General features: G+C 37.1%; 1 protein-coding gene across 5 annotated transcripts in view; it reads left to right on the top strand.

Moving 5' to 3' along the window:
* Positions 1-12,873, top strand: part of sev (receptor protein-tyrosine kinase sevenless) — a 1,896,734-nt gene that overhangs the window by 1,526,501 nt on the left and 357,360 nt on the right. For all 5 annotated transcript variants that reach the window (XM_089239534.1, XM_089239532.1, XM_089239533.1 and 2 more), the window contains 2 exons: positions 10,100-10,338; positions 10,425-10,601. In XM_089239534.1, the coding sequence (XP_089095660.1) occupies positions 10,100-10,338; positions 10,425-10,601 (416 nt within the window). The remainder of the gene's footprint in view (positions 1-10,099; positions 10,339-10,424; positions 10,602-12,873) is intronic.

Below are 12,873 nucleotides of genomic sequence, written 5' to 3' on the forward strand. Positions count from 1 at the left end.
AAGCTAATTGTGCGATCATTTTTGAGATTTTTTTTCACCTTGTGGATTGTTATGTGTGATTGTTATTTGATTTTCCCCGATGATATTTATGATATTTTTAAATTTTTGTATTTATAGATGAAAACGTAATTTTTTTTCTGTTTTTGTACCACCTATTATAATAGGCTGACGGCCTTTAATACAATTAACAAAATCTATCTATCTATTAAATTCTTTCGATGTGCCAAGTTTTACGTCTCTGAGCAACTTCAATACAGAGATATGAAGGTCTCAAAAGTACCTAAATTGTTTCCAAAAAAAAGGATGATACGGCCGCGCATGGTTTGCTCGACTTGGTGCCGTTCATAACGTCGAAGAAAGGAAAAGTGCTTTTCCTAAAAAAAGAACTGAAAATTTTGAAATCGTTCCACAATAATTTTAAATTCATGACAAAAATTTATCTCGCAAAACAAGTGAATATCCCTGTGTCAACTTTGAAACGGTTATAAAGCAGAGAAAGAAATTAAAGGCCAAGGTGGATGCAAATAATCCACTGCCAGAAAAATGAAGGAATTTTCTCAAGTCGAGAGAGGATTTTTTTTTTACAATTTTTTACCCAATGTCGTGTCACAAGAAGGTCCACTGACTTTTATTTTTAAGTTATTTGAAATGCGCGATTTAATTATATTTTCCCTCAAATGTTGTTGAAATGATATTTTTTTGTATATAACGGAGTTGGATATGCAATTCAACACATTTAATTTTATAATATTTAGCACGCCTGTGGGGGGGGGTCATTTTCTTTAAAAGGTCCCAGTTATTCGAATTACACATTTATACGACGTTTTGGCTCGGCCTCTTGAATGTAGTACAAACGAGGTTCCACTGTTGCTGGATTGTTTCTCGGGGGGAAGAAGCTGGTGGAAAGAAGTTCTTTATAGACATCGCCAAGAAGCGCAAGAGGTGATGAGTAGCCAACAGTTATCATTCTTATTAATTTTTTTGGCTTCAATAATTGCATTGCGCCACTAATTTTTTTGATTTTCTGTGTGTGTGTGTGTTTATAAATGTACTTTTATTTTTTCATAATTTTGTGAGGATGACACCTTCGGACTCTTTCCTTGTTAGAGCCGTTTTACTTTCGCTTACGTCATCTACGCTACTCTTTTTATTGAAAATTCGCTAACTGGCCACAGAAGTTTCACTTCAACAAATAACGCACACAAACACTGTGTCAGCAGGTATAATGGAATTTTGTTATTGAATATTTGTTTTGCAACAGCTCTTATACAGTATGTATTATGCATGTTTTACTGTAATTTTGTTTGTACACTTAATGATAGAATAATTTGTTTTTACGCATTCGGTGCCAATCACGCGCTGGCACAGGGAAAGCTACGGCTAAATGTTTATTCTCCAGTTCAGTGGGCACGTGAGTATAATCTACTTTTATGTTGGGGCATTAACTATCAACACAACCCTTAACGGTTTTGCGGCAGATCCGTACGGTGCATTTCCGCATAGGAGAGATTTTGGACACATTTCAGCACAACAAGCCCCCCTTGTTAAGGCGCGTATACACACACTAGCGCTCCGATCTTGCAACGCACGACACCCTGCAGCGGTTCTAATCCGCTCGTGGGTACACAAACTTCCTTTGTGTTCGTTGAAAAAACAGTGGTTCAGTGGGTTCAGTGAAAACAGCTCAAGAATCGTTCGCAACACCGTACAAATTACTGAACAACCAATTGCGAATGCTTTCATTGCATGATCCGCGCACTAGTGTATATGAAAAAAAAAAAAAAATTTCTACCCCCCACTTTCTTTTATTGCCTTCCTGAAGTGGATAGGAGTTGTACAGGGGCTGTATCCACATTACATTGGTAATTTACTTCAACTATTTTTTTTATCACTCGAATGTCGAATTTTTTGGAATATTTCACTCTTAACTATTTTTTACCCATAAATTTTAAGGGAAAGCTAAAACTGATTATACTTAATCACTGATCGCCTCGGTGAATTGAATGAATTTTAACGTGTTTATCACTTTTACCGGCGATTATCCATAATTCCTAATTGAATTCTGTATATTTGATAAATATAAAAAAATTGTCACTTCTCTTGTCTTCATTTAACCTGTTTATTAGTTTGCGATACGTCGTTACATTGCAAAATTAACGTAAACTTTTGCAACAGAATTTTAGTATGTGTCTCATCATGTATAACCGGGAAATAAAATATTCAAGGAAAAAATGACTACAATAGTTCATAGCTAATTAGATTTTATTATCCATGTTTCTCTTCTTCAACCGAAATATTCTTTGTTTTATCATTATAGCATCGATTTCGAATTAATGAACGAAATATTTTGCAGGCAAGTTTATGGTTATTATTTAATCATTATTTCTTATTTGGAGCTCTGCTTTTTTTTCCCCCTGCATCATGTAAATTAATGTGCTTTTGAAAAATTTTAAAGCAACGTTTTTTTCAGAAGATAAATTTTTTGCATTTCACACACTATTTTCTATTATAATATTTATGTTGAGGATTCAAATTCATGTGTTAGACGCTAAATCAATAAGTGTGATAAATTTTAGGACGTAACTTTCAAACGATTTATTCCAGAGGAAATGGGTGGAGCTGCAAAACTGTTCATTTGAAGAAAAAAAAAGGGTTTAAATGTTTTGTAAACAAGGATGACTATCAGCATAAATATTCAGATTTTAAATCGGTAAATTATTGGTTTATTTTATGAATTAATCCTGATGTGCTAAAATGTGCATTCAACATGTCTGACGTCCAGTTGGACGACAAGCTATTTTAGGAAGATTTGTTTTTCACGTGACCTCTCTCTCTCTCATATGCCTACGACTGAGACATCGTGTGGACTGGATCAAACAAAGCATAATATTTAACACTCACGTGTACAACGTATTATATCAAATATTCATACACAGGTTAAGGTAAAAGTGAAAAATTCGGTACTTATATACAAAGTCTACGACAGCAAATTTTCCCGAAGATGTGGCTGAAAAAATTATGCCCATAAAATATGTGGATGTCAAATATATAACCAAAATACCCAATATAAAAACATACCCAATATATCACCAAAAAATTTAATATATAATAAACTGCTTATAAAAAGAATATGGTTGTCTTATCTAAGTATGAATAGCTTCTCGATTTATCGCCCTATGTCTATCGTACTTTTTTTAAACGTATCAATTGCGTTAAAATTTACAACCCCCGGATGTAAGCTCTTCCATTTCATAGACAACCCTATTAGGGGCCGTTCAAGTATTACGTCAGCAAATGTATAGCCATTTTTCACCCCCTCACCCCTTGTCAGCAAAAGTAAGCAAAACTCTGACCCCCCCTTCTCTGCCAATAAAATTTCGTCAGCACTGTCCCCACCTCCTAACGCATATTGGTGGGATCAGAAACGTACGCGAGAGGAGGGCATAGGGAGCTCGTGCGCCTCCCCCTAGACGAAAAAAATAATTTTTTTAATGTAAAAAACATTTTAAAAAATTAAAATTTCGAAAGAAAATACCTTTATATGTTATTACAGTCGATTTCTGTTCATTCCAGTGCTATTTGAAGGATAAGAACTCAAAATTTCTCTTTAAGAAATCCATTGCAACCCACCCTTTGACCCACCCATTTGACCCGTGGACCAAATGTGGCCCTGAAGATTATCTGATGTGGCTTGCCCCTTCAAACCCAATTTTGTAAAAATGAACTAAGCTGCACATTTATAGATCGTTTCAATGACCCGCGGTACAATTCCAGAGCATTTAAGTGGCACATATTCAGATCACTGAAGTAAGTCACATTCAAAGATCACTTAAATAACCCGCGACACAGTTCCAGAACACTTAAATGATCCCTGACACATTTAGAGGTCCCTTGAGTGTGACATGTGGCAGAATTTTAGAGCACTTCAGCGGCCCCCAGTACGGTTCTACATCACGGAAGTTACCCGCGGAACATTCCCAGATTGTTTAAGTGATCCGTGGCATAATTACGGATCGCTTGAGTGATGCGTTGCACAGTTCCCGTTCACTTAAGCGGCCCGGACACATTTCTAGAGCACTTGAAAGATCCGTGAAACATTTAGAGATCGCTGAAGAGGCTCTGTAAGGGATTTATCATTAGGGAGAATGTTAATTCAAGTGCCCACAAACTAGCGAAAGGTTTTTCTCGTTCTTGGCGCACCGAGTAAGATGACGCTAAGAATATTTCATATTTTCATAAAGGGTGGTTGATAACTTAAACATCATGTAAACACCCCTCCCCCTTGTCATCCAATGTCAGCAAATAGGAAACCCCCCTTCCCCATCGATGCTGACGTAATACTTGAATGACCCCTTAGAGAGAAACTCTGTGACACCACAACCTGGAATTTTTCCTTGCTAAACGATATTGTGTCCCCTTGTCGAAACAGTTGATTGACTGTATGTTAATATATCAAGGTCCATCCGATCCATCCCAATGAAAATTTTATAAACACTTCGATTATATACCCCCGACACCTACGTTTCTCCAATGTAAACATATTCATGAAATAAAGCCTTTCTTCACAGCTCAAGCCTCATGTGCCAGTAGGCCCAATTGCGGCTATTGTTTATAGGGGGACGTCGAATTAGAGCGTTATAACAGATATTAGGAAGACGATTATTGGGCATGAGTAGTAACTTATACCAAAAAAAAAGAGGGTGTTTAAGGATTGCTATCGATATCGGGCGTCTGGCCGATTCTAGTCTTAATATGTATCCGGGGCAATATCTGGAAGTTGCAAAAAGTTTGCGCAAAAAATTATTCTGCGCCTTTTCAATATCTGGAAAGTAATCTAGGGCCCAGATTGGAGAGGCGTAAGTCATGACGGAGCTCACCATGGAATCAAAGAGTTTGAAGGCTGTGGGTATAGATGCATTACCGGATTTGCTCAAGATTTGGATAACTTTTCCGGTAGCAGTTTTGGCCTTAGCTATAGTGCGATTACTGTTTTTTCGAAATGTTCCGGTGGTGGAAAAAATTGTACCCAGATAGTTGTATTCGTTTACAATTTCTATATTCTGTCCCTTCCATGTGAAGCGATCGCCACTAGCTATTTTTCCGCCCTTTCTAAAGATCAGAATTTTTGTTTTATTGAGATTTACAAGTAGCTTATGTTTGTCGAAATATGACGCGAGTCGATCGATTTTTTTCTGAAGAGATATTGAATGTTCTGAAAAAAGTACTATATCATCCGCGTAAATGAGGCTATGCAATTGATTTGTGTTATCAATGGAAACACCAGAAAATTCAGAGTTGAAGGTGTCATCCAGGTCTGCTAGGAATAAGGCGAAAATAAGTGGGGAGCATGGATCTCCCTGTAACACTCCGTTAGTTATACTAATGTGATTTGTTAGTCCTTCTGTTGTTCTTATCCTGGCTTTGGCATTGCCAAAGAGATTGCGGAAAATTGTCAGAATTTTGGTACTTAATCCCAGTTCATGGAGTTTGCTCCATAGCAGAGAGCGGCCTACAGAATCGAATGCCTGGGACAGATCAATAAAACATGTATACAGTTTTCCTTTTTTGCGGAGAGTGTGTAATTGTATAAGAGCGTTTAAGGTGAAGATGTGATCGAGGCATCCTCTTCCTTTCCTGAAAGCATTTTGGTATTCTGGTAATATTTCTCTCCGGTCAGCCCATTGTTCCAATCTCTTGGCAAGAACTGAAGAAAAGATCCGTTCCATTAGATTTAAAAGTGATACAGGTCTGTAATTAGCAGGGAGGTCCCTATCCCCTTTCTTGAAAATAGGTGCGACGATTACTTCGCTCCATACAGCCGGACACTCACCAGATGAGATCACATTGTTAAAGAGCAGAAGAATTTTTTTCAAGATTATATCAAAGGAATTGATCAAAAATTCATTCAGTAACCCATCACTGCCCGGTGATTTATTTGGTTTTAATTTACGGATAACATTCTTCAGTTCTACGTTAGATATATTCGTGTCTAGGGAAGGGTCATATTGGTAAACGGTTAGTGTATGTGAAACAGTTTCAACTGTTTCACGCGAGAAAATTGCCTTGAAATGATTGTACCATTGATCCGTGGTTATATTAGCTCTTATATTTTTAAATTTTGTCCTTGCCGATTCTTTGCCTTTGGCGAAGGATAATTTTTCTCGTAGATTTCGATAGAAGGCTATTTTTTTGGATCTACAAATATTTTTAAATTGATTCTTGGTCTCTAAAATAATATATAATATAAAACTTGGTCTCTACTCTTGTAGTGCTGTATAATTGTGGTTTTTTCTAAAATCGCGGATTTCTCTATGGAGGGCTCGTCTAGCCAGAGGGCAATCGGTATCGAACCATTTAGCCCGTAAATACGAGCGAGGTTTTTTCCTAACTATCAGGCCACATTCCGTGGCACAACAACCAAATGGTTGTGTTATGTTTTCGTTTAGAATGTCAACGGAGTCGTTATACTCAGTGTTGTCATTATTTAGTTTCAATTTGAACTGTAGGGCCTTCGCCGGGATCCAACGGAATTTCTTAACTCCACCTGTGTTACCTGTCGTCTTTATGCTATCGCCTTTTAGCATACTGAGCTGTAGAGGAAAGTGATCCGATTCTATCCAGTCTAGTACTTCGAAGTCGGCAATTTCGTTACAGGCAAATTCTTCACCTGCGAATACGAAGTCCATAACGCTATATCCGTTCCCAGACGAATATGTCACTCTTCCTTCCCTATCCCCATGAAAATTTCCGTTACACAGTATCCAATTGTTTCGTAAGCAACAGCGTAAGCTTAGTTAGCATTCTGCTTCGCTTATTTATTTTTTCATCTAGGCACCTCCTGTTGCCTGGTTGTCTCACGGTAGTAGACCAAGATATCTGAGATCCGCATCTTGCATTCAGGAATCACAAAAAACCAGTACATCTGAAAAGTGGTTGTCATTATTGCTATATGGTGGAATATATACTAAACCAATTATTAACGGTTTACGTAGAAGATTATTGTTACTTAATTTAACAAAAATTGAAAAATCATTTTTGAATAAAATCTCTGGGGACCCCAGACTCTTATTAAGGGCCATCAATAGACCTCCGTAGGGGCGGCCGTGTTTCGACTTTTTAGCTTTAACAGTGATTAAATTAAATTTTGTCCATAATCCGGGGGGGGGGAATTCTCTATACGCCCATGTTTCACACAATGCGAAAAAATCGTACCTGGTAAGACGGTTGACAAATTCCATGTTAGATAGTTTAGAGCCAAGACCACATATATTCCAAAACAAAAAACGTTTATAATTTGTATCGAGAAGTCCAGGTGTGAGTTCGTGTGGCGGACGATGAGGTGATTCCGGTGTAACACTGTTACAAGATGACGGAATCGAGTTCGGACCCACTGTTTTTCACACTGCGTTCCGGGTTTGATTAGTTACGCTTTTGAGTTCCACAAGACGACGCGAGATCATGTCGTGTGTTTTCGATTCGGAGCGTATCCGTCTTGAGTTGCACCTGCTTGCCCTCTTGGATCGCCGTCCTCATGGCTTGGATGAGCTGCTGACGGATCATTCTTGTGTTGAAGCAATAGTCCTCTGTGATTGATATTTTTTGTTTGTTGCCATCTCTACTTGCCGATGCTTCATTTTTTCTTAGATCGCGAAAAGCTCGTAAGATACGGTTTCTATCCTCTCGACATACCAGCTTTACGATCAGTGGCCCACGGTTTTGGTTACCTCTTTGAAGTGGGTGGGCAGTGTCAATTAGAATGGAATCGGCGTTGTTTATGTTTAGGCTTTTATCGATGTATTCCCTAAAAACCGAGATGCATACATCAGTGGTGCTATTTGAGTATATGTTCAGCCCGTGTACAATTAGATTGTTTTTGCGAGAATAGTTTTCGGCAACATCAAGGCGGCTATTGAGAGAGTTGATCTGTGATTTCACGACACATATCAAACCGGAGTGTGCCGGATTACCGAAATCGCTCGAATACTTGAAGTTAATTGAAAAGCCCATTTAAATAATATAAAATTATTTGCAAAGACATGCAGTCACATGATTTCCTGTGCACAAAGAAACCCCGGATTACTGGACCGGCCGGACTAGCGCACAGCCGGAGTCTATTATAAAAATTTTGCAAACAAATCGAAACATCTAAAATATCAGTGAAATTTTGAGTTTCAGAGGTACATGTACGGATTGATATAGTAAATGTTTCAACTCATCTCGATTTGAAGAGAAATGTGTCAAATTTGAAGACGTGCTATGGGGAAAGGAAACGGGGAAGGGGATATAGTGAACACGGGGGGGGGGCGTGTTATTATTCACCTCCACCCTTCTGCCTATTGAAGAATTATATAATTTGATGTAGTACACTGCGTAGAAAAAAAGGTCGTGAGATATTTTACCGCACTTACTGTGCAAGGCTCAGAGAAAAGCGTTGTGATTTTCAGTTTTTCTGTTCTGATCTAGAGTAAAAAATAAAGTGAATATATAAAATAGCAATATATATAAAATAATGATGTATTCACCCATTAAAGGTTGTTTTCTTATATATTTGTTATCATATATATAGGCGTACGCAGAGTTTTCTCAAGGGAGGGGGGGGGGTTTACGTTTTTCCTGCAAAATAACACTATAATCTTGGCTTGAGGGAGGGGGGGGGCTTTGCGCACGCCAATGTTTGTTGTATAATTTATTTAAAATTATAAGAATTTAGTTGCAAAAGCACGAGTCAATGATGATTTCAGTGGCACAATTTCATTCCCCTTATAACTTCAGTCCGTTTACGGTAGAGAAGAAAAGATGGAAGAGACAAGGAAGAAAAACAGAAAAAGAAAGACAAGGACCTTTGTTTTCGCAAGTGCGGAAATGGACTGTGCAGAATCGTCCCCAAATTCCCCATATGCGGAAATGCACCGTGCAAAACTCGATACACCAACCTAACATGACCGGCAGTGAATGTGTTAAATCACTGTACAATATTTGTATATTTGATCACGGAAAATATATTGCGATTTGTATTTCTATTTGTAATTGTGTAGTAATTAGAGCAGAGGAAGTTCACACATTATTTTTGGTGCGATGTAACAAAAACATTTTGAAATTATTTTTTGTTTGCTTTGGGTACTTGATGAGCAGTTTTATATCTATTCGATGTTCTATTTTCGTGGATTTGATTCAACATTCGTCATTTCTGGTGATAAATTTATAAATTCTATGCAATTCTATGCTAAATACATGCAAGTTCTGTTTCAATGACACTATGTATTTTTAATCGTTTATTGTAACATTGATTAATGCTCGCAATTTAAAAAATCAAAGTGGTTAAAGTCACATACCGGCGCAAGTCACATTTTCCATAATTTAGACTCTAGTCTAGAAATACAAACTAGAAATGCTAAACTATAGAAAGAAAAATCCGCCTGGCAGTCGAGTGGTTGGGGAGCTATCCTCTGACTGTGCAGGTCTGGGTTCGAATTTCTGTGTAGGCATGGATGACTATTAACACTAAAAAATTCCCAGAGAGATCCTGTGTATCTCTTGGAAATATGTGAGGATCCCGATATTCATTTAAACTAAGCCACACAGCTTCAATAGTTCGCTACTAGATTGCAGTAAAATCATTTATTTATTGCAACATTTATTACAACAATTCTAGTGAAACCTTTTGTTTCTCAAAATAAGCATTAATCTACTTATTATCGAGTAGAGTCGATTACACGACTCTGGCTTTAACTCCCCACCCCCAATTATCTTTGCAAACAAAGATATCTTCTTTTAAATTGTTAGACTGACCGAATTTGAAAAATCTTTTGTGATAATGAAGAAGGTTTTTGAAATAATTCTACGTGAAAACACGTTTTTTTAGATTTAGTTAGCAGTATTTTATATGTTAGTCAATCACATATTCAGTATTTGACCCAATCTTGAGGGACCACAAGAACTTTTTTTAGCATAATATCAATTTAACTTGACTAATATGCAGTTATTACAAACTATTATTGGAACAATAGACGCATCGCTGATGTGTTTGAATATTTTTTAATGAAATATGTTTGTTTATCATCACAGTTTAAAATTTTGTTCACATTAAATTTATATTCAGCTCCAACAGCACCCAGAAACGTTTCAGCAATTGCAATAACTCCATTCCGAATCGATGTACATTGGCAACCACCATTATTTCATAACGGCAGATCAATTGAATATGAGGTACGTTGGCGAATAGGTAGCATGTTTAATGGGACCAGGTCAACGATATATGTTGGACAGGGTGAAAATGATGGAAATATGTTTTCAATGTCAATCGTTTCTAATAGTCCTGGAAAAACTCATCACGTTACAGTAAGTGTTTTATTGATATCATAAATACGCAGGATGTTATAGGAAAAAGCATAATTTCCATAACTGTTCACAATATGTTGTTATAGGTGAGAGCATATTCTTCTGCAGCTGAAATGCATAATGATAGTAAAGAAGTCACGGTAACCACATATGGAGCTCCAGAAAATATTACATTAAAGAACTCAACATTCAATTCCATGTGGCTGTTGTGGAGGTCTCCCGATGACAACAGCATTTTAATACATTCTGTAGAATATTCCGAGGTATAAAATACACTCGTGTGCGAAATAAAGAGCACATTGCGTCGAATTTCTGAAAAACTAATGGACAGAGTTTAATAAAATTTGGTACGAATACACAGTTATAACCGAAAAAGAGATGTACCATGCAAAATTCATAGTACACACGCATGATTGTTAGTATAGCTGATAACTGCAGGAATGTCCAAAATCCACGTTGCGAGATCGAACCGAAAAAATGAGTATATATAATATGGGTATGATTCCCTCTCTCTGTCAGACAGGTTGCACAGCGCAGTTAGTTTTTGTGTCGATGAACTTTATATGAAGTTTATCTTCTGGCATAAAGCCTTTTCTCATGAAGCCTTCGGACAACATTAACCGTTTAAAGGCCGAACTATGAAGAAAGTCACTTATTGTTTTGAAATTTGGAATTTGAGGTCCTTTTGCATGCCTATACATAGATCAAGTTTGAAATTTGGAGAAAAAAAAATTTTCTTAGTTTTTCACTTATGGAACATCGGCACTTGGGGAGAGGTGAAAGCGGAAACTGGTATCGCCTATATTCTCACGATTATTTATTTCTGGAGTGCAATTATCACACGAAATTTTCTATTTTCTACTACAAATTCAAATTCGCAACACATACTGATTTTTTTAGCATAAAAATGAGTGAAGAAAATTTAAATTTCTTTGATAGTATCCGCGATAAAAGAAGAAAAACATATATATTTGATGGACCTGTTTGTCACATTGGTAGCATTTATACATAGCGTTTTGTTTTGGCAAACCACACACCGTTCTTGCGTCGCAGACACAATATAATGGCCATCAGATGACCTGACATCTTTTTTTCAGTTGACAACGTGGACCTGGATGAATAATTAACCCCTTCTTAGATCGTAGAAGGTTCATTGTCACTTCTCTTCGGAATTCCAAATGAGAAATGAGATCCGCTTCTCGCAACTCTGAATGAATTATCTAACGTGCTATAATGGTCATATGGTAAATCTTTTCCACTGAAATCCAGAGCTGAGGTTTCGATCGGATTCTAGAAAGATTTTTTTTTTTATCCCACATAAATAGTTTTTTTTCGGATTTGCTCAAAACTGGGGTTCGAACGGGAAAATCGAAGCAGCGCACTGCTCATTAGATATCGTTAGAATCCCGCTCTCTTGAAATTTTGGCAAATTTTAATCGAAATGGGGAAAAAATACCCGAAAAAAGTCAAATTCAAAATTCTGCCAAAAATTTTTATATCAACCTGAAGTTTCCTAATTTATTTCAAAAAATACTTCAAACTCTCCTCTATGCACGGTAAAAAACCGGAAATGTTTGAATCGATTTTTATCTGATATTTTTGTAAATAAAACTATGTTCCATTTATGGAACATTGGCCTTTAAACGGTTAAATCGTGAAACTCGATTTCCAGAGGCGGCATGCTGCTCACGTGAGAGCTGTGGTGCTGTAGCAGTCCTGTGGCGCCACGCTGAAAGCTCCAAATAATGATCCTCATTAGTCGTTGGGGCTCTTCAACTGCCTTGTCTTCTCGATATGTATCCAGTGTCCTGAAACTGTTTCCACAAATTGCAGACGATACTGTGCTGTTACATCGCGCTCTGTAGTCACCTATACTTGTGATTGCCCTTTCTCCAATCTACCGACGATTCTCCATCTCGTTCCGTCATCCATACGTTTGTGGCTACTCATTTTACTTGATAGCGTATAAAATTTACCCAACTCTTGCAAGAAACACGGCGAACGTCGCTGAGGAATACGAGTACACGAATCGTGGAAAACGCCTCGTGTGCTTACCATTCTCTTCGTGGTCATAGCTCCGCCCACACGCACGTGTACACTTACGTATTCGACATTGAATATTTCCATACTTCTTCGGTGGCATTTGTACCTTTGGTTCAGTACTTTTTGTGAAAATAGACACAAATGTGTAAATTCTCTTGATTTTGTACACGAGTGTATGTTTTTTTTTCTTTTAAAATACTCGAAATCCAACAATTTTTTATTTGGTTATTTTGCATTGAAAGCGTGCGCGCGCACGCACACACAAACCGAATTTTTGATTATATACTACCACTGGCAGAAAGTGTTCGTTCACCCACGAAAGCACTAGCAATGCTGCGTTTAAAACGCAAAATACAAAATTAAAAAATAATTCTTTTTTTCGAGTGAAAATTTTTATTAAAATCAATCATTCTGAATTCGGAATAAATGAAAATATAAATTTATTAAAATTTAACCAAGATAATCAGTTTATAAACTTGTAACACCCGAGAA

The sequence above is a fragment of the Pholcus phalangioides genome, unplaced genomic scaffold (genome assembly GCF_987345545.1).
Source record: "Pholcus phalangioides strain wild (caught in Gottingen) unplaced genomic scaffold, Ppha-v1.0 ptg000011l_1, whole genome shotgun sequence".
Taxonomy (NCBI): Eukaryota; Metazoa; Arthropoda; class Arachnida; order Araneae; family Pholcidae; genus Pholcus; species Pholcus phalangioides.